This window comes from Poecilia formosa, unplaced genomic scaffold (assembly GCF_000485575.1).
Source record: "Poecilia formosa unplaced genomic scaffold, Poecilia_formosa-5.1.2 Scaffold145, whole genome shotgun sequence".
Taxonomy (NCBI): domain Eukaryota; kingdom Metazoa; phylum Chordata; class Actinopteri; order Cyprinodontiformes; family Poeciliidae; genus Poecilia; species Poecilia formosa.
In genome coordinates, this window is record NW_006800084.1 from 708,315 (window position 1) to 729,916 (window position 21,602).

General features: G+C 38.5%; 4 protein-coding genes across 5 annotated transcripts; 1 reads left to right on the top strand and 3 right to left on the bottom strand.

The window, feature by feature from the left end:
* Window positions 1–884: 884 nt before the first annotated feature.
* Window positions 885–5,945, bottom strand: LOC103145653 (transcription initiation factor TFIID subunit 6-like). Its single transcript, XM_007563175.2, has 14 exons — window positions 5,775–5,945; window positions 5,584–5,670; window positions 5,338–5,491; window positions 5,184–5,240; window positions 4,950–5,069; window positions 4,634–4,755; window positions 4,132–4,209; window positions 3,687–3,788; window positions 3,409–3,591; window positions 3,057–3,131; window positions 2,613–2,738; window positions 2,318–2,491; window positions 1,969–2,160; window positions 885–1,423 (listed from the first exon to the last, which is right to left on the bottom strand). The coding sequence occupies exons 1-14, from the start codon at window positions 5,928–5,930 to the stop codon at window positions 1,136–1,138; spliced, it is 1,914 nt and encodes a 637-aa protein (XP_007563237.1). The 5' UTR covers window positions 5,931–5,945; the 3' UTR covers window positions 885–1,135.
* Window positions 5,946–6,308: 363 nt separating this feature from the next.
* Window positions 6,309–8,350, bottom strand: LOC103145654 (diamine acetyltransferase 2-like). Its single transcript, XM_007563176.2, has 6 exons — window positions 8,175–8,350; window positions 7,949–8,000; window positions 7,140–7,223; window positions 6,891–6,992; window positions 6,742–6,782; window positions 6,309–6,568 (listed from the first exon to the last, which is right to left on the bottom strand). The coding sequence occupies exons 1-6, from the start codon at window positions 8,235–8,237 to the stop codon at window positions 6,389–6,391; spliced, it is 522 nt and encodes a 173-aa protein (XP_007563238.1). The 5' UTR covers window positions 8,238–8,350; the 3' UTR covers window positions 6,309–6,388.
* Window positions 8,351–9,443: 1,093 nt separating this feature from the next.
* Window positions 9,444–17,054, bottom strand: LOC103145655 (transcription initiation factor TFIID subunit 6-like). The gene is made up of 15 exons (XM_007563178.2): window positions 16,829–17,054; window positions 14,333–14,490; window positions 14,142–14,228; window positions 13,896–14,049; window positions 13,742–13,798; window positions 13,508–13,627; window positions 13,192–13,313; window positions 12,691–12,768; window positions 12,246–12,347; window positions 11,968–12,150; window positions 11,616–11,690; window positions 11,172–11,297; window positions 10,877–11,050; window positions 10,528–10,719; window positions 9,444–9,982 (listed from the first exon to the last, which is right to left on the bottom strand). The coding sequence occupies exons 2-15, from the start codon at window positions 14,486–14,488 to the stop codon at window positions 9,695–9,697; spliced, it is 1,914 nt and encodes a 637-aa protein (XP_007563240.1). The 5' UTR covers window positions 14,489–14,490; window positions 16,829–17,054; the 3' UTR covers window positions 9,444–9,694.
* A 205-nt stretch (window positions 17,055–17,259) lies between these two features.
* Window positions 17,260–21,425, top strand: mrps31 (mitochondrial ribosomal protein S31). 2 transcript variants are annotated; one of them, XM_007563179.2, is made up of 7 exons: window positions 17,260–17,441; window positions 18,196–18,615; window positions 19,048–19,200; window positions 19,816–19,959; window positions 20,057–20,133; window positions 20,366–20,506; window positions 20,918–21,425. In XM_007563179.2, exons 1-7 carry the CDS (start codon window positions 17,341–17,343, stop codon window positions 21,151–21,153), a joined length of 1,272 nt encoding a protein of 423 aa, XP_007563241.1. In that variant the 5' UTR covers window positions 17,260–17,340; the 3' UTR covers window positions 21,154–21,425. The 2 variants fall into 2 exon arrangements, with proteins under 2 accessions (XP_007563241.1, XP_016532512.1); XM_016677026.1 differs by having other exon boundaries at window positions 20,060–20,133.
* Window positions 21,426–21,602: the final 177 nt, after the last annotated feature.

The following is a 21,602-nucleotide window of genomic DNA, read 5'->3' on the forward strand; positions in this document are numbered from 1 at the left end:
CTGCCTTAAAACTGTATGACTTGGGTATCATTTCACACATTTCTCTATAGTTTTAAGGGATACCGACCTGTTTTTCCATACAGAACTGCTGTAACTGGCTTATGGCAAAATAACAAACCTATTATAGTTACATATTTAGGTAGTCAAGTAGTAGTTTTAAGAAGTTTAGTAGGACATAAAAATTGAAAGCATTGACTCAAGACAAAACGATCAAAATCATTGATTTGGAACAATTTGTGCCTAGCCACTTCAACTTTCACTCTTCATTACATGAGATAAAAACTGTTAAGACTTGAGTCTCAGGAGTCCAAGTCAAGCCTCAAGTCTTTGGAGACAACTCAAAGTGCAACCAGAAGTTATTTTGACAACTTAAGGGTCTAAAGGGTCTAAAACTTGAGTCTCTATTTCTGCCTTATAAAACAATGATCTATCCCGTCATCTGGATTTTTCTCAACTTGCTCAAAGGCGTAGCAGTCTTAGTGCATTTAAACGCCTGAGTTTAAAATAGAAAAAGGTCACAATAATCTGGCTTTTAGTCAATGGAAAGTTGATTGGGAACTTGCAGCAACCTAAAATAGAAAATGTTTAGTCTTTGTAAGTTTCAGCTAAAGTCCCAAATAATTCAACAATGATGGAAATTTGTAAATAATGTTAAAGTGATTTGAAAACACCTGTTATATTTAGCCAGAGTGGTATGTTATCAATGTTGCCTATTTTAATCTTTTTGCACTCCATCTCTCAACAATTATTTTTATTTTTTTTTATTTTTTTTGCTGCTACACTTCTTGCTTCTTTGGATAGCCACCAAGTTCTTTTCTTTTTTTCTATTGTTTCATACAACAAACAAATATTTAACCGTAATTCCACAAACACAACACACACCATTTAATACAAAATCAAATTTATTTTAGGGTAAAAAAAGACATGAAATCAGTTAGAATATAAGCTGAAACGCTGATGATTTCACGGACTGTTCAGCTTCCACTGAGCATTAAGATATTTACAAAGTCTGGCCATGTTTGCTCTCATCAGTCAAGAGTTCACATAATTCTCTTCGCATCACTCCAAAGTCGACCCCTTTAGGTTCGGTCGAGAAAAACCCAAAGATGAGAAGACTCTTCTTTACCAAAACACGTCAGTGTGGGGACTGGGTGCTTGCTGCGGGGGAATCGGAGCGCTCCAGCTTGATCCCTCCGTCGACTTGAGTCGAGGAAATGGAGGATGGAAGCACAGAGCTCTTGGTCTCCAGGGAGGAGGCAGACGAGGGAAGAGATACGACTATGTACTTCTGCATTGGCCGGGGAGCCGTGAGTCCAGAGCCGCTGCTGGGCTCCAGTTTTACCAAGGGCTGCAGTGTGGAAGTCGCACTGGGAACAGTGCTGGTTACTGGTGAGGCTGACTGGGAGGAGCTAAGGGTGATGACCTAAACGAAAGGCCAAAAGAAAAGTTTACTGCCATATAGTGGTAGATGATTTTAAAATAGAGGGGTGCAAGTTAAGTTAAGTTAAGTTAGTTAGTGAAATTTTTGTTGCAGCATTTATGTCAGACTTCCAGCAGATTTTTTATTTTAAAATTCCATAGTTTCCCAAAGTGTCGTTTCAAAAGTTCTGTCCAAATTTAAACAAAAAACAGATTTTTGGCAGATATGGAAAAACCACAAACTGTAAAGAAAAGAAATGGATAGACAGATGAATGGACAAATGACTAGAAGGACAGATGGATGGACAGATGAACAGACGTCTGAAAAGATCAGTGGCCAGATCGAAAACCAGACGGACAGACGGAGGAATGATGGATCAGCTGATGCAACAATGAATGATTAGAGAAATCTTATTTACACAATGACACCAGAAAAAAAGGAAAAACCAGAAAAACTTTATATCAGATTCTACATTTAGGAAAAGTTCCCTTGGACAGAGTTCCTGTTTATTGGTCCTCTAACTAAACTAAAACTGAAAAAATGATTACCTGCTGGGTTGAGGCAGCTCCCGCACTGGTTCCCATCACGATGTACTTTGTCGCCGGTGGCGACGGCTGAGACGGAGTACCGGGTCTTGGAGACATGAGGGTGAGGGAACTCGGGACCTTAATGATGCTGGGAGTGCGAGGCCCACCTGATCCACTCAACCCACTTTGTGAGACTGAAAGCGTGGAACGAGGCTGCAAGAACATTTCAGCACATACGAATAAACAGCATGCTACTGTTAGGACGTCTCATCGTAACAGATTCAGAGTGCAAATCTAAATTAGATCATTGCCACTAGCTTTATTTACTAATGTCCAGAAACCGATTCACCTCCATTTGTGTTTTTCTGACCTGTGTGATTGTTAAGGTGGTCCGGTTGACTTGCTGAGCTTGCAGCGCCGCTTGAGTTCTGGCCTTCATTACATGAGAACACAGCATGGGCCCGAGGTAGCCGTAGTCCGTCCGGTATTGCTCCACGTTGTCCGGCTGAGGCCGTATTTTGGCGATGACGCTGGCGCAATGTTTCTTTGAAAAATAACAGGAACTTATGAGCTCAACTTTCAAATCAAAGGTGTAGACGTTGTGTTAGGTTTTCAGCGTATGGAAATACGTAATGGAGCAAACGGAAAAGAAAACCATTCTTTACCAGAAGGAGGCTCTGAACGTGTTCAGCTCCTATCCTGTCGATGTTGGACACTACAGGCCCGTCCATCACTGCCTTGATGCGAGCGCCCTCTACAGCGAGCCGAGGAAGGATCAGCGTCTTTATCACCTACGAAAAGCAACAAAAGTCAGAGTCGTGGCAGAAGGCAGGAAAAAAATGAACTCAAGTTTTATTCAGGCAGACAAGAAGTTAACTTTAAGCACGTTTTATGTTTATTCATAACATTCCTTACTTCATCTTCTTCATCATCTAAATAAAAATCTACAATCTGCACATCTTGAGGACTGAACAAACTGCAATAAGATGAAGGTAGTAAAATATTTAAACAAAATTCCTGAAAAAAGGATTTTAAAAAGGTTTATTTTAAAAAGATTTCAATTCTATTTTTATATAGTTTGGTAAAGAAGGACATTACATCGAACTTACATCAGCTCCCAGTTCAGCGAGCCCGGCGATGGAGCCGTATCGCGTCGTCCACTGGGTTTTGTCATCCAACAAACTCTGGAGGACAAAAACAAACAAAAAAAATCAGAAATTTGATTTAATGTGAGAAAAGTTTAGAGCCAAAAAAAAAAAAAAGATATCAATCATGATACAACTGGAAAATATGAAGACATCTGAAGGATCCAACATAGGAGTGTTTGGTTCACCCATTTGTTTAACTGACTGTCAAAAACCTACTCTTCTTAATTAAAGAGTAGGTTTATGCAAAAAACATAAATTCTGTCAGAGAAAAAAAAGAAAAAAAAAAGAAATGGAGTTGAACCAGAAAAGTCACCTTGGTGAGAGTTTTGGTAATACGGGACTGGATGTTATTGGTGGTTGTGCTGAACGTTTTACAGCTCTGGGCCATCAGACGAGCCGCAAAGTCTCGTAGAGCCCAGTGGTTGTCGACATCTGGCCGTAAGCAGAGCTGCTTGCTCACAATGCAGGTGACCACCGCCGGGATCAGCTCATGCAGCTAAAGACAACAACACAACGCATCGCTCTGCATCAAAACAGTAACTATTTCTCTTAAATTATACATGTTATGTTTCGTTTATTTTCTGTACTCACGTATTTTTCCAGATACAAAGTGGGGTTGTCCATTAGAGCTTTGACCATCCGCATGAGGTAAATCAGTAAAGCCAAGTTGTTTTGCACCACATTTACACGAACCTTTGGAGAGAGAATAAAGTCAGCAAAGATGTGTGCGGGTGTTGTATCTGACGTAAAATGTTATGGAACTAGAGAGGCACTGATCTCGCTGGCAAAATAAAAAACAAAAGCATGTCAGTTTTTCATTGATCAGCAGTGATTTTAAATTTGGAGAATCTTATAATTCCTTCATTTTCTGCTGGATTAAAGATTTCCACTTTTATCAAATATCCTACAGCTTCTTTTTCCTCTATTGTGTCTTATATTACAAAAAGACGCAGAGCTGGTCAAACTCAGAACTCAGAAATGACTTACTGGTTCATCTCTATTCAGAAAATTAGGAATAGTTGGGAGACATGCTTACTCCTTCAGAAATGAACGTGCTGAATCTTGGGAGCATCTGATAGAGTCCAGGATCGGTAGCAATACTCTGTAACGCTTCCTGTGAGAAGAAAAAAAAAGAGGCTTACCCACAACAACAGAGGTGAGAAATATATCAGTTGGCATTTACAGTAATTAACTATCAATGTACTATAAGCCTGGCGGGCCACCAGGCTTTACTTGTGCCCCCACCAGGCTAAGCATTGCTTATTTACTTAAGTTTTTTTTAAATGTTTACATGTTTTAAGACTTTATCGTTGGTGTTGAGGAATTAATCTTCAATCTTTAAATAACACATAATTATCAAGTCATATTTTCAAATTTCCTGTCAACTTTAAACATTTTTTAACTCAAAAACACGACGGGCCGCTGGATGAATGACTGACCTAGCACCCAACTACCGGGCTTAGCAAGTTTTCTGGGGGAAACTTTTAATAAAATAATGATTTATTGCCCCTGCATACTGAAAAACCAGTAAAACTTACGGCTCGTTTTGCTTCGCAGGAGCCAACACACGCCTCTGTGATTTCCTTGTAGTAGAGTTGCTGCTCTACAGAAAGCTCGTGGGTGCTGCGTGGTTTCAACCTGATTAGACCCTTCTCCTTTCCTGTGAAAAGGACAAAATCGTTAGATTCAATGGAGATCAGACATTCTTCCTCAGAGCATTCATAATAATAAAACAAACCAGAACAATTCGGTGCAGAAATGGTGATAAAATGTGTGGAATTATAATATAAAACGAGAAAGCGCACAAAAATATTATTGAAGAAGTTCCTCCAAAACAAAAGTAGTAATACTGACCTTTGTTATCAGGAGCTGGTGTGTTCTGACCTTTGCCTTGAATTGCACCTTTCTCCTCCTGACCAGGTTTGACCACTTTGAGCGGTTCTGTTGATTCAGCTTTCTGTTGCTCTTTTGATGCTGAAAAGGAAAGAAACAAAAGTTATGCCCAAGTTCTCATTTAAGACTAAATAAATAAATAAATCACAATTTCCAGTTTTAAGAAACTGAAAATAAATGTTAAACCTGACTAACCTGGCGGTGGGTTTTCTGGAATTGACGGCTGAACTCCTTCAATACTTAACCAGTGTGCTGTTAGGAAACCAAGATCGATCAAAAACTTATTCATAAGCCACTCAAAAAACCTAAAGCAAAGAAAAGCAGCTTGTAATCTTGATAATCTGTGTACCTTTGAGAGAAACATCTAAAGGAACCCTTGGAAGAGGCGTGTTGATAATGTCGCTGAGGTCGACCTCCTTCTCCTCATAGAAATGAAGTTCTCTTCCACCGCCACTCGCAAAGCGGAAAGGGATAAACTCCTGCGACTGAAACCCGTACAGGGGCTAACAGCACAGAGCGACATGGAAAACATCAGTAAATTGCCCAAACATGACACAGCAAAACTGTCCTGCTTCACTTCTAAAACACCCCTTACCTCCACGTTTTTTAGTTTCAGGGCATTGTCTATGTCACTGGTGGTTAGTTTGCGTCTCTTCCCGTGATGCATGAACTTTAGAGCATCCTGTGGAGAAGAAGAAAACGTATCATCGCTAAGATATTTGAGATTTTTATTTCAGACTCAGAGCAGACTAAAAAACAAAAACGAAAATAGCTTTAATAAATTACCTGTGCAATTTCCTTGATTCTGTAGCTGACCTCTTCGCTAAGGGCCACACAGCTTTCCTCCTGTAGCTGCCCCACTCCCACTGACTCGGCCATGGCCTTCATGGACTCTGTGGGCAGGCTGACCGAACATTGCTTCTGCCGACGTTCCTCCGCCATGACTGGGAAACAAAGCAGGACATCAGCTCATTAANCTTTCCAATTGTATTTAAATTTACTGAATATGAGCGAATATAAATTATGTTCTGATTTATATTTTTGCTGATTCCATGTTTGCCATTATGTTTCTTACCAGATTGATCTCTTTCACACACACTAATGATTCATTAAACAGCTGAACTAGAGGCTAAACAACTGATGCAGTCATTTTCAAAAAGAAGCTTTGGACACCATTGATCACATGACTCTGGTAATCCAAATTAAGGTCCAGACACCGTGCTTCTGAGAAACTGTGTAATGTCTCTTGACAGGAGTGCAGGAGCTAATTACAATTTCTGTTAAACGGGCTACTTGCATTCAAACACGTGAAGACATACATTAAAGGTGGTATATCTTAATTTATTCATAGATTAAAAAAATATTACAGCAGAGGACAGTTTACAGCTGTTTTCATACGTTTAATCTTTAGGAGCTTCATTAGCTAAATTGTCCAGGTTCTGTCCATCAAAGCGAATGAAGTGCCAGCCTTCACTGACTGTCAGATCCTGAGCTCCTTTGGCAGCGTAGAAGTCTCTTGATGGCTTGTTCCAGTCGAGCACCGACAGCTGCAGCCGCACACACTCCTTCTTTCTCCCCACCTGGGTAAACACAACACTCCTCTGATTAACCATGCACTGGATCGCAGTACAACATTATTAATATGCTCACATACTGGCAGTCAGGTTAAAAACACATTTTCTCCTGAGCTGCAGCAGCACGTCCACAGTCATCTGTGTGCATCTGAGTTGAGACTAAATGAAGTAAAACATACCTCAGCAACTTTGCACAATAAACCTTTGCCAATGCCATTTCCTGTAGCAAAAGAATTTCAGAAACATAGGGACATTACAAAGATGGTAACTAAAACAATACATTTAAGACAATGCAAAAATGTTATTTTTAGGAGAACACATTTTGTACCTCTGAACTCGGGCATCACAAACAGGTCTTCCAGATATACTGATCGTCCTCTCCATGTACTATAGGTGTAAAAGTACAGAGCATATCCCACGACGGTAAATCCTAACAAAAGAACACAAAACACACAAACAACAAATCAACATAAACATAAAAAATGACCTTAAGAATAATTACAAAGGCGTACTCTGCATGCATTGTATTTGTCTCTAAGACAGGAAAACAGATGTTGGGACCTCGGTGTTTATTTACCTTCTTTAGATTTGTGCTCCTCAGGAACTTCTGCAACAAGACATTCAAAAAAGGGATTCTGGCAGAAACCGTCACGCTCCAGTTCTGAATTCACACAAGGACAGATTAGCAAAAATACACTTTTTATTCCTAATCTTTCCACAGACCAAACCAACTGCTTGCCTTATATAAAGATATGAATAAATAATGTGCTTTTTTTTTTTTTACTAGATTACATTTTAGAATTGCATTTGAATATTCTGGATGGTAATTTGAGTTTTTAGTGTTCTCAACATTTACAGAAGTGGTGCTTGCATAATGTTACAGCTAAACATTCACCAACACTGCAGTGCTGCTGTTGCTCTCTGTATAATTACCTGTTTGGTTGCAGTTTCTCTAATGTACCACCTCACAGAGTGTGTATTTTCCACCTGCCTGACTTTTGCCTTTGCAGATATTAGGCCAAAATGTGAAAAACCTAAACTTGTGGTAACTTTACGAGAAACCATTACATTTTCAAGAATTTGCATATCATTACACAAATATCCATGCTTTCCACATGGATAATGATATGTTTAATGAGATTACAATTCAATTACTGTTTTCCTCAAAAATAATGCAAATAAAACCTTAAGTCCTTTGTCTCAATTAAACAAATGTGGATTGGCGACATCTGCTGGTAAATATTTTAAACTACATCATCCGTTTTTATTAGGCAAGTCTGAACTTTGACAGGAGCGTGTATGTGAAACTAGCAAATACACACCGAGTCTTATTTGGACTCCGCAAGCAGATATTTTAATTTTTATAACTTATTTTCAGTCTGTTACCTTTGTGAGAGATTTCCACCTGGTCGGGCATTTTTTCATACACCGCTAGCTCCTGAGAATTTCAGAAATATAATCATATCGTACAACATTTTCCAACCACAATAAATGAATGAAAACAGAATAACAACCCTGCAACTACAGCTACACAGAATATAAGGAAATAACGTCCAGGTTTGCAAGTGTTTCAAAAGCAGAGAGGAGTTTCGGCTAGCTGCCTGCAGCTCACCATTATCATCCTCGATATGTCTTTGCAGTCTTCTTTTGTTGAAGGTCGTACTCTGAAATTCATTATTACAACAGCAGATAGATAGATAGATAGGTATCTATTTGAATAAGTCACAACTGCTAACGATTCACTCTAGTTAAAAAAGGAAATAGTCACGATCCGTAGAACTGTCCTTTCAAAATAAAATGGCTGCTAAACCTATGGTTGAATCCGTTCACCACAAACTATGTAAAAAGGAAAATTTACATTTTATGTTATGTTTCTGGCAAAAATCTGATTAAAACTTTCCTGTAATAAATCTGTTAGGATTACCAAAATTACTTAAATTCACTAAATGGCAAAAATAGAAGTGATTTATTTTAAGCAAATTCAGAAATATTTAGAACTGCCTTAAAACTGTATGACTTGGGTATCATTTCACACATTTCTCTATAGTTTTAAGGGATACCGACCTGTTTTTCCATACAGAACTGCTGTAACTGGCTTATGGCAAAATAACAAACCTATTATAGTTACATATTTAGGTAGTCAAGTAGTAGTTTTAAGAAGTTTAGTAGGACATAAAAATTGAAAGCATTGACTCAAGACAAAACGATCAAAATCATTGATTTGGAACAATTTGTGCCTAGCCACTTCAACTTTCACTCTTCATTACATGAGATAAAAACTGTTAAGACTTGAGTCTCAGGAGTCCAAGTCAAGCCTCAAGTCTTTGGAGACAACTCAAAGTGCAACCAGAAGTTATTTTGACAACTTAAGGGTCTAAAGGGTCTAAAACTTGAGTCTCTATTTCTGCCTTATAAAACAATGATCTATCCCGTCATCTGGATTTTTCTCAACTTGCTCAAAGGCGTAGCAGTCTTAGTGCATTTAAACGCCTGAGTTTAAAATAGAAAAAGGTCACAATAATCTGGCTTTTAGTCAATGGAAAGTTGATTGGGAACTTGCAGCAACCTAAAATAGAAAATGTTTAGTCTTTGTAAGTTTCAGCTAAAGTCCCAAATAATTCAACAATGATGGAAATTTGTAAATAATGTTAAAGTGATTTGAAAACACCTGTTATATTTAGCCAGAGTGGTATGTTATCAATGTTGCCTATTTTAATCTTTTTGCACTCCATCTCTCAACAATTATTTTTATTTTTTTTTATTTTTTTTGCTGCTACACTTCTTGCTTCTTTGGATAGCCACCAAGTTCTTTTCTTTTTTTCTATTGTTTCATACAACAAACAAATATTTAACCGTAATTCCACAAACACAACACACACCATTTAATACAAAATCAAATTTATTTTAGGGTAAAAAAAGACATGAAATCAGTTAGAATATAAGCTGAAACGCTGATGATTTCACGGACTGTTCAGCTTCCACTGAGCATTAAGATATTTACAAAGTCTGGCCATGTTTGCTCTCATCAGTCAAGAGTTCACATAATTCTCTTCGCATCACTCCAAAGTCGACCCCTTTAGGTTCGGTCGAGAAAAACCCAAAGATGAGAAGACTCTTCTTTACCAAAACACGTCAGTGTGGGGACTGGGTGCTTGCTGCGGGGGAATCGGAGCGCTCCAGCTTGATCCCTCCGTCGACTTGAGTCGAGGAAATGGAGGATGGAAGCACAGAGCTCTTGGTCTCCAGGGAGGAGGCAGACGAGGGAAGAGATACGACTATGTACTTCTGCATTGGCCGGGGAGCCGTGAGTCCAGAGCCGCTGCTGGGCTCCAGTTTTACCAAGGGCTGCAGTGTGGAAGTCGCACTGGGAACAGTGCTGGTTACTGGTGAGGCTGACTGGGAGGAGCTAAGGGTGATGACCTAAACGAAAGGCCAAAAGAAAAGTTTACTGCCATATAGTGGTAGATGATTTTAAAATAGAGGGGTGCAAGTTAAGTTAAGTTAAGTTAGTTAGTGAAATTTTTGTTGCAGCATTTATGTCAGACTTCCAGCAGATTTTTTATTTTAAAATTCCATAGTTTCCCAAAGTGTCGTTTCAAAAGTTCTGTCCAAATTTAAACAAAAAACAGATTTTTGGCAGATATGGAAAAACCACAAACTGTAAAGAAAAGAAATGGATAGACAGATGAATGGACAAATGACTAGAAGGACAGATGGATGGACAGATGAACAGACGTCTGAAAAGATCAGTGGCCAGATCGAAAACCAGACGGACAGACGGAGGAATGATGGATCAGCTGATGCAACAATGAATGATTAGAGAAATCTTATTTACACAATGACACCAGAAAAAAAGGAAAAACCAGAAAAACTTTATATCAGATTCTACATTTAGGAAAAGTTCCCTTGGACAGAGTTCCTGTTTATTGGTCCTCTAACTAAACTAAAACTGAAAAAATGATTACCTGCTGGGTTGAGGCAGCTCCCGCACTGGTTCCCATCACGATGTACTTTGTCGCCGGTGGCGACGGCTGAGACGGAGTACCGGGTCTTGGAGACATGAGGGTGAGGGAACTCGGGACCTTAATGATGCTGGGAGTGCGAGGCCCACCTGATCCACTCAACCCACTTTGTGAGACTGAAAGCGTGGAACGAGGCTGCAAGAACATTTCAGCACATACGAATAAACAGCATGCTACTGTTAGGACGTCTCATCGTAACAGATTCAGAGTGCAAATCTAAATTAGATCATTGCCACTAGCTTTATTTACTAATGTCCAGAAACCGATTCACCTCCATTTGTGTTTTTCTGACCTGTGTGATTGTTAAGGTGGTCCGGTTGACTTGCTGAGCTTGCAGCGCCGCTTGAGTTCTGGCCTTCATTACATGAGAACACAGCATGGGCCCGAGGTAGCCGTAGTCCGTCCGGTATTGCTCCACGTTGTCCGGCTGAGGCCGTATTTTGGCGATGACGCTGGCGCAATGTTTCTTTGAAAAATAACAGGAACTTATGAGCTCAACTTTCAAATCAAAGGTGTAGACGTTGTGTTAGGTTTTCAGCGTATGGAAATACGTAATGGAGCAAACGGAAAAGAAAACCATTCTTTACCAGAAGGAGGCTCTGAACGTGTTCAGCTCCTATCCTGTCGATGTTGGACACTACAGGCCCGTCCATCACTGCCTTGATGCGAGCGCCCTCTACAGCGAGCCGAGGAAGGATCAGCGTCTTTATCACCTACGAAAAGCAACAAAAGTCAGAGTCGTGGCAGAAGGCAGGAAAAAAATGAACTCAAGTTTTATTCAGGCAGACAAGAAGTTAACTTTAAGCACGTTTTATGTTTATTCATAACATTCCTTACTTCATCTTCTTCATCATCTAAATAAAAATCTACAATCTGCACATCTTGAGGACTGAACAAACTGCAATAAGATGAAGGTAGTAAAATATTTAAACAAAATTCCTGAAAAAAGGATTTTAAAAAGGTTTATTTTAAAAAGATTTCAATTCTATTTTTATATAGTTTGGTAAAGAAGGACATTACATCGAACTTACATCAGCTCCCAGTTCAGCGAGCCCGGCGATGGAGCCGTATCGCGTCGTCCACTGGGTTTTGTCATCCAACAAACTCTGGAGGACAAAAACAAACAAAAAAAATCAGAAATTTGATTTAATGTGAGAAAAGTTTAGAGCCAAAAAAAAAAAAAAGATATCAATCATGATACAACTGGAAAATATGAAGACATCTGAAGGATCCAACATAGGAGTGTTTGGTTCACCCATTTGTTTAACTGACTGTCAAAAACCTACTCTTCTTAATTAAAGAGTAGGTTTATGCAAAAAACATAAATTCTGTCAGAGAAAAAAAAGAAAAAAAAAAGAAATGGAGTTGAACCAGAAAAGTCACCTTGGTGAGAGTTTTGGTAATACGGGACTGGATGTTATTGGTGGTTGTGCTGAACGTTTTACAGCTCTGGGCCATCAGACGAGCCGCAAAGTCTCGTAGAGCCCAGTGGTTGTCGACATCTGGCCGTAAGCAGAGCTGCTTGCTCACAATGCAGGTGACCACCGCCGGGATCAGCTCATGCAGCTAAAGACAACAACACAACGCATCGCTCTGCATCAAAACAGTAACTATTTCTCTTAAATTATACATGTTATGTTTCGTTTATTTTCTGTACTCACGTATTTTTCCAGATACAAAGTGGGGTTGTCCATTAGAGCTTTGACCATCCGCATGAGGTAAATCAGTAAAGCCAAGTTGTTTTGCACCACATTTACACGAACCTTTGGAGAGAGAATAAAGTCAGCAAAGATGTGTGCGGGTGTTGTATCTGACGTAAAATGTTATGGAACTAGAGAGGCACTGATCTCGCTGGCAAAATAAAAAACAAAAGCATGTCAGTTTTTCATTGATCAGCAGTGATTTTAAATTTGGAGAATCTTATAATTCCTTCATTTTCTGCTGGATTAAAGATTTCCACTTTTATCAAATATCCTACAGCTTCTTTTTCCTCTATTGTGTCTTATATTACAAAAAGACGCAGAGCTGGTCAAACTCAGAACTCAGAAATGACTTACTGGTTCATCTCTATTCAGAAAATTAGGAATAGTTGGGAGACATGCTTACTCCTTCAGAAATGAACGTGCTGAATCTTGGGAGCATCTGATAGAGTCCAGGATCGGTAGCAATACTCTGTAACGCTTCCTGTGAGAAGAAAAAAAAAGAGGCTTACCCACAACAACAGAGGTGAGAAATATATCAGTTGGCATTTACAGTAATTAACTATCAATGTACTATAAGCCTGGCGGGCCACCAGGCTTTACTTGTGCCTCCACCAGGCTAAGCATTGCTTATTTACTTAAGTCTTTTTAAAATGTTTGCATGTTTTAAGACTTTATCGTTGGTGTTGAGGAATTAATCTTCAATCTTTAAATAACACATAATTATCAAGTCATATTTTCAAATTTCCTGTCAACTTTAAACATTTTTTAACACAAAAACACGATGGTCGCTGGATGAATGACTGACCTAGCACCCAACTACCGGGCTTAGCAAGTTTTCTGGGGGAAACTTTTAATAAAATAATGATTTATTGCCCCTGCATACTGAAAAACCAGTAAAACTTACGGCTCGTTTTGCTTCGCAGGAGCCAACACACGCCTCTGTGATTTCCTTGTAGTAGAGTTGCTGCTCTACAGAAAGCTCGTGGGTGCTGCGTGGTTTCAACCTGATTAGACCCTTCTCCTTTCCTGTGAAAAGGACAACATCGTTAGCTTCAATGGAGATCAGACATTCTTCCTCAGAGCATTCATAATAATAAAACAAACCAGAACAATTCGGTGCAGAAATGGTGATAAAATGTGTGGAATTATAATATAAAACGAGAAAGCGCACAAAAATATTATTGAAGAAGTTCCTCCAAAACAAAAGTAGTAATACTGACCTTTGTTATCAGGAGCTGGTGTGTTCTGACCTTTGCCTTGAATTGCACCTTTCTCCTCCTGACCAGGTTTGACCACTTTGAGCGGTTCTGTTGATTCAGCTTTCTGTTGCTCTTTTGATGCTGAAAAGGAAAGAAACAAAAGTTATGCCCAAGTTCTCATTTAAGACTAAATAAATAAATAAATCACAATTTCCAGTTTTAAGAAACTGAAAATAAATGTTAAACCTGACTAACCTGGCGGTGGGTTTTCTGGAATTGACGGCTGAACTCCTTCAATACTTAACCAGTGTGCTGTTAGGAAACCAAGATCGATCAAAAACTTATTCATAAGCCACTCAAAAAACCTAAAGCAAAGAAAAGCAGCTTGTAATCTTGATAATCTGTGTACCTTTGAGAGAAACATCTAAAGGAACCCTTGGAAGAGGCGTGTTGATAATGTCGCTGAGGTCGACCTCCTTCTCCTCATAGAAATGAAGTTCTCTTCCACCGCCACTCGCAAAGCGGAAAGGGATAAACTCCTGCGACTGAAACCCGTACAGGGGCTAACAGCACAGAGCGACATGGAAAACATCAGTAAAATGCCCAAACATGACACAGCAAAACTGTCCTGCTTCACTTCTAAAACACCCCTTACCTCCACGTTTTTTAGTTTCAGGGCATTGTCTATGTCACTGGTGGTTAGTTTGCGTCTCTTCCCGTGATGCATGAACTTTAGAGCATCCTGTGGAGAAGAAGAAAACGTATCATCGCTAAGATATTTGAGATTTTTATTTCAGACTCAGAGCAGACTAAAAAACAAAAACGAAAATAGCTTTAATAAATTACCTGTGCAATTTCCTTGATTCTGTAGCTGACCTCTTCGCTAAGGGCCACACAGCTTTCCTCCTGTAGCTGCCCCACTCCCACTGACTCGGCCATGGCCTTCATGGACTCTGTGGGCAGGCTGACCGAACATTGCTTCTGCCGACGTTCCTCCGCCATGACTGGGAAACAAAGCAGGACATCAGCTCATTAATATTAGTGTTTTTTTCCCCATAACATTGAGGGCTAATGAATATTTTGCAGCTTATTTTTAAGACGTTGTGTAAACAGCGTTTTTGCCTTTCACTTTGGTTCTGATTCCTGTTAGAGTCCACAGACACTAATGCAGTTTGACAGATTTTGACACCCAATCAAACCAAAATGACTAATCAGCATCTGGCTACTGGACATTTTCAGGAGTCATATTGATATTTACCAACAGCCCACAGAGTTCAAACCAGAACATTTTTTTTTAAAACATCAAAGCAGGTACAAAATGTTCCCTGACAGATAAAAACTGCTTCATGCTTGGTACAAAACGTTCCTTGGCAGAAGACTTTTTATTTGAACTCTAGAAAGTTGATCACAAAATGATAAAAGCTACACAAGAACAGAGCTACAAAATGATCAAGGGGGAAAATAACAACCATGAAATATTATTTCTTCTTAACGTTAATCAAAAAATTACAGAGACATACAATGATCCCTAAGGCCACTTAGTAAGAGTGTATATGTGTCAATACAGTAATAACTAACAGAAAAAAAATATGACAGGAAAAAGTCTCAAGTACAAGTGACAGAGTTGGACAAAACAACAACAACAAACTGAAACTACACCGACAGGTAAGAAACAAGACTAAAATCAAGAATAAAGTTTGATAGGTGCAGAATTATCCTTTAAGAACCATTACTAGAAACCTTTTCCTTTTCATCAACACACCATTAAAAAGCGCAATGAAACTTTGAGACAACCACGATGCTGGAAAGCAGGCTAACGGGTGCAGGTAATTCTGTCACTTCGCCATTTTGTGCATTTTACTTGTATTTTGTTCTTTTCATCTGAAATGGAGCAATGTACACTAATCAAGTTTCAGTTCTTACCCACCAGGCGTAAGCTTTACACCTGCTTCGAGAATTTCACTGTCTTTACTCATTGTCTATTGAAAGGAAATGTGGATATGCAACTCAATATCTACTAGCAGAAAGTATTTAGCTATAGTTTGATCAGGGGTATTTATTTCACTAGAGTACCAGGCCAAAATGGATGGAAGAAAGTATATTTTCAGAAAATATTATACATTTTAATATAGTATATATGCAAGGTTTTAGGATCTACATGAATACATTTTCTCCATAATTTATGAAGATACTTAACTACAAAGAACATTAAACTGAAATTGAGTCGGTTAGGTACATGAGAACGAAGTTGAAGAAATGAAACAGAAGTAAGAAAACACAAAATGACAATTTGTAAGACATGAAAGGGCAGTACAAATGTGCAGAGAGACAAACTGATGCAGGATCAATCCAAACAACAATCTGTTTTAATACGTTTCAATGAATCAGAATATCCTTTATGTCAGTAATTTATGTAATTCAAAATGTGAAGCTAATATTTATACACTCATATTACAAAAAGCATTATATATAAAATATATATTTCTGTTGATCTAGATGGCTATGACTTCTAGCTGAAAAAAGCACAAATCACAATGTAACATTTCCATATTTAGTTTATTTTTTGGCTCATATGTAATTATCAAATTTTCAGATTTTTTTTCACTTTGTGTACTACATATATGCAAGTTTTAACTGAATAACTGAAATAAACATTTTGATTATATTCTAATTTAAGAAATCCATTTGTTGATTGTGAATTATGAGTGGCAAAATAAAACTGAAAAATAAATACTTAATAAAAATATATCTTTCAGTCGTTATAAAAAAAATTTAACTGAATTATTCGGATTGTGTTTGTACAGTGCAGCTATAAAATCAAATCAGTGCTACACATGCAACCTCGCAGGGTGTCCAAATAAAGAAAATTAAGGAGGCCTTATTCAAAGAACAAAAAAGTATACATTTCCATAAGATATCCGCGCTATTTCAAAGCTGGGTGACACTTTCATTTCAGCAAGGAAGAAATTATTTAACACAATTTCACCAGTCGTTTTGCTATCAAAGCAACACTCAATTGCACCTTTAAATGTCATTTAGCAAGAGATGAAATAAGATCAAACTAAAAGCAATTTTTCTCTTGGTGGTTAAATTAAATTTACTAGTATATGTAAACACTAGTGCGCTTCATATTGAGCGGGTCAGGCACTCTGACGGAACAAGTAGTAACCGCCAAGTTCCGCCAAACATAAGCATACAGTAAAATACTTCAATTTTATCACAAGAAAACGAATTGTCCTAGCTTTAAAGCTCATGACGACTTTTAAATTAACTAATACTTAACGCTTAAAATATGCCTGTTAGCTTCTATGCTAATAGCGTAGCTACCGTTGACATTATTACCTGTGAAGTTTTCCTTTCCCGTTCGAGTTCACTCGGGATTTTAAACAAACAAATGATATCAAAATTTATAAAAATGACAATGGCGCGAAGCTATTTCTTCTCTGGTATTATCCATCACTGGTTGTTAACGGCTGACTTGATCACAGACTGCAAGCTGGGACATCCGCTCATGAATTAGCGCTATGTTCTATCGCCATTTTGAGTCACGTTCCAGTTCAGAGATCGCGAGATTACAACTGACAGCTACATTAAGTGGCGTTCTGTTTAAAAGTAAATGCGAAAACAAAGATTGCACTTTGAATTGTAAATTGCACAGGAATATCAAGAAATAAATCATTTTAAGGGTCTAATATTAGAATTTATAAGTTTTACCATGAAAACCCGTGTTAAACCTTTACAGAACAACCAGTTCTCCAAGCGGAACTATTGTTATTACTACGTTCATAGGGGGAGCGTTATTGTGTAGCTACGGAGAAGGTAAGGACCGTGCAAGGACATTGCGAGAAAAAAACATGTATAGATTTTTATCCCGGACCGTTTGTGTGACACGAAACCACTCACTTTGTGTCTACGAGGGTCATGTGTTTTCAGCCAAATACGACAACGTTTCTAGGTGAGTTTACTTTGCCAAAGAAATAATATGAACGCAATAAATGAGCAATAGATGCTCGTAACAAACGACTAAAGGTCTTCGGTGTAATGTGATGGTGTCACACAACAGCTTTAAGTTTTACGTAACCTAACATTAATTTCCCATGTGGTAAGTACATAATGTTAGCTGTTAGCTTGGTTAACTTGTGCGGATGGGGCGGGGCTTATTGATTGACATATTAGCTAGGCATGCCAATCAATAAATAACTTGCAAAATTTTTAAAAGCCCAGTAGTTCGATTGACTTTCCTCAATTTAAGTTGAAACGTTTAAAAAGGATGCTGTCCAAAATCACAAAACGACAGTTATTAGATGTCTTTAATTATTACTATTAAGTTCAACAATTTATATTTTCTAATGGTAGAAGCGGTTAAAATAGACCTTTTGAAACAGTTTGTTTTTGGTGACCATGGAACAAAAGTTTGCTAGCCTATTAAATATGGTGGTGGCAGCATCACAAGTTTTGCTGCAAGAGAGACTTCTACACTGTATAAATGGATAATGAGGACAGAACATAACGTGGGGATATTCACCAGCCAGGAAATTAAAACTTGAGCACAAGTGGATCCGCCAAACAGACAATGACCCATATCGCCAAATTAGTTGCACAGTAGTTTTGTGAAATTGCATACTTGCGTGGCACTTTTTAGTATTGAATATTATTTGGGTATCCTTTTACTTTCTGTAATTGTAATTTTTGTTTCCCATCTCCCGCAGGGTATTAACTGGAGTTGGAGTAAACCCTCTCAGCACATGCTCAGTCAGATGCTGTGAAAAGAAAGACAATGCAATCCCCTCTAATCAAGATGAGGCAACAAATGTAGACACTCAAGCAAAGATTACCCAACTACAGGAGGAGACAGAGCAGGTGAAGGCAACTGATAGAGATAGCATGCAACAGCACAGCAATGTTAAAGTTGAACAGTTCTTGTCAAAGTCATCACAAGTAAACACTGATGGAGCTAAAAGTGGGAAGGAGAGTCTTTTGGACCTCCTTGGAGCCATGAAGGTTCAAGTTACCAGTAAAAAAAGGCTCAAAAACCTGAAGCCGAAGCAAAGTCTTGAATCGGCCTCAGCAGCCATGGAGAGCACGTCGAGTATGTTTCAAAAGGCAACAGTGCAAGCTTCAGCACAGAGGTAGGAAATCTTGGAGTTATTTTTAGTACCTTGCAGAAGTATTCTTATTCTGTTAGTCACATTGCAGCCATAACTTTTTATATATTGTTGTTGGGATTTATGTGAGAGATCAACAAACTATGCTTGTGGAAGCATACCTAAAAAGCCTGACCCAAGTCATATTGTATTTGTCTAGCACATGCAGTTTTAGTAAAATACATTGACTTAAGGTTGTGTAGTGATAAAATGTGGAAAAGTTAAATTACTATAAACAAATTTTATCATATAACATTTATTTTGCTTCAATGTTGAGTGTTTTCATTCCAAGTTCACAGGATGATGTAATTACACAGTCCATCAATCCATTACACAGTCATTTCAGTTAACCTGCGGAAACTGACCTGCAGTTCCTGGAAAATTTCAAAGGTTTTTGTTTCCATTTTGTATTTTTAGTGAAGCATTGGATCCTGATCTGGTCGCAGCAGCATCTGCTGCAGCCTCCACCCTTCCTAATCGCAGCGAGGCGGAGTCAGAGCTGCTGAAACAGCTGAGGCAGCGCAAACTTCTCACAGAAGCTCAGAAAAAAGGCGACGTCAACAATCTTGGGTATGTCACCTGCATATAGGCGCATTAATATATGCTTTTAACAGTAATGTGTCAGTTCATCCTTAACGAGGGCTCTCTCTAAATTCCCCAAAAACAATGTCTGAACGTTCATCAGCTGAACACACACGCACACATGCAGGGTGTTTTCCATCAAGTGCTCGCTGAGCCAGAGTTATTTGTATTTCCACCAAAGTAAACTCTGGCTCTGCCAGCCAAAACCAGCAGCTATCCTTGGAGCGGTGGACAGCAGGACCAGAGGAAAGTTTAGTCAGAAGCTGGGAGGGCGGGTTACGGGAACCAGCAGCTTCATGTTGTTTTTAATTTGTGAAATGAAAACAAAAACAGTGCATCAACAATAATAAACTGTTTGATAGCATCAGAATAACACTATCTGACTGCCTCTTGTGTTCCACTAAGTTTATTTTGATATTCCTCTTCACATTCCTTAAGCAGGTCAGTTATTTTCCTATGAATCCTTTCACTGTATTTCCAGCTCAGTCCTTTGACACTGTCAGTCTTTTAATATCAGTTTTGATGAATCTTTGCATTTTAAAGAATGGTAGCAGACTTAATTTATTTATATTTACTAAGCACTATGTTGTAATACTTCCTCAGAGTTCTTTTAGCTGACATGAAAGTAGGAAAGAGGTCTGGTCGGCAGAATGCTTGGCCTACTAACCAGATTCGATTTGACGATGATGGACAAGGATACGTACGTGACAGAGGAATTACCAGTGAGCTGGCCAATGTTCAGAAAAGGTAAGCACATTCATAACACTGTCAGTTAAATAATAATAGGAATAAAGCGAACGTGGGTTTTTTTTTTGTTTGTTTGTTTGTTTTATATTATTTCTAGGAGGAATATTTTTCCGGCAAAAAGACTTAATATCTTCTCTCAAACCACTGATGAACAGGGAGATGAATCAGCACTTGGTAATAATAACTTTTCATATACATTTCTCTATTTTTATCTCTTACACCATTAGTGCATCTAATATAGAAATTACGTGCAGTAGAACAGCTCAGGTATCCAAATTTGACCGTTGCTGGACGAGTCAATAAGCCATCCTGCTGCAACTCAGTGTTATAGAAAGAGCAGTGCTGTAGTAATACATTTTTGTTATTTTGTGGGACATTGCTCGTAACACTGGTGTTATATCTTCAGCTAAGCCGACCCTGTGGGACATAGAGTTCGCCAATGAGTTATCTCTGTTAACCAACCAAAAGCCACGTAACGGGTTTGAGGAAATGATCCAGTGGACCAAAGAGGGAAAACTGTGGCAGTACCCGATTAACAATGAAATCGGTGAGTGACAGAATACTTATACGTCTTAATTTTTTTATTTTTTTTTTTATTTTTATTTTTATTTTTTTTTTTCATTTTATAACCACAAACTACATTCAGACCAACACAAAGAAGTGCACAACTTTGAATTGGAACAAAACTGAGAGCTAATTTTCAAAATGTCTTTCCAATAATAATCTGGAAGGGAAGTGATTTCAACACCCTTTAAATTTTGACAAGGCGCTGTAGCTGGAAATCATAACAGAAGCTTGGAGTACATCTGTCTCTAGAGGAGTGTTAAGTCTTCATGTCCAATTGTAATTTGTGGCTGTAAAGTGGCAAAATCAGAAGAAGAAAAAAACGTCTACAAGATCAAACAGATACGATATCGTCTCCCAATCACTGTGATGTTGTAATCTCTTTCTGTGTTAGGCCTTGAAGATGAAGCCAGTGTCCCGTTCCATGAGCACGTCTTCTTAGAGAAACACTTAGAGGACGGCTTCCCCCGTCAGGGGCCTGTGCGCCACTTCATGGAGCTGGTTGTGACTGGTCTGGCTAAAAACCCCTACTTGACCGTTGAGCAGAAGAAGGAGCACATTTCCTGGTTTAGAGACTATTTTCATCAAAAGGAGGAGGTTCTTAACGAAGCTGATGTGTATCTAAACTAAACCCAAGACGTTTCCCATATTTGCTGGACATAAAAGTACAAAAATGGGACATCATTTTTCTCAGCAAGGCTTTGCTGCCTTTGTTCATCCTTGTACTTGTGTACATTCACAGGTTCTAAACAAGAAGTTACAAGTTTTTCCTCTGAAGAGCAGTTAGTGTGGACTCATACAACTTCCTTTGAAATGGCTGCATACAACTCTTATTTTTACTTCTTCTTTTTTTTGTTAAATGTGTCACGTCGTATTCTATTAAAATATGTCATGAAACCACATTGTGTTTTCTTTGTGGAAGGACAGGAGTTGTAGTCTTTCTTTTGGGAAGTTGATAGTAATTTATCTCCACCAGCCTTTGTTCAGTCTCCATGGTAGCCAGATTTTACACTGGCTGATTGGTGCTGGTAGTTTCCATAACAGCATGAGATTTTAACTCTGATCTCCACCAGGATGTA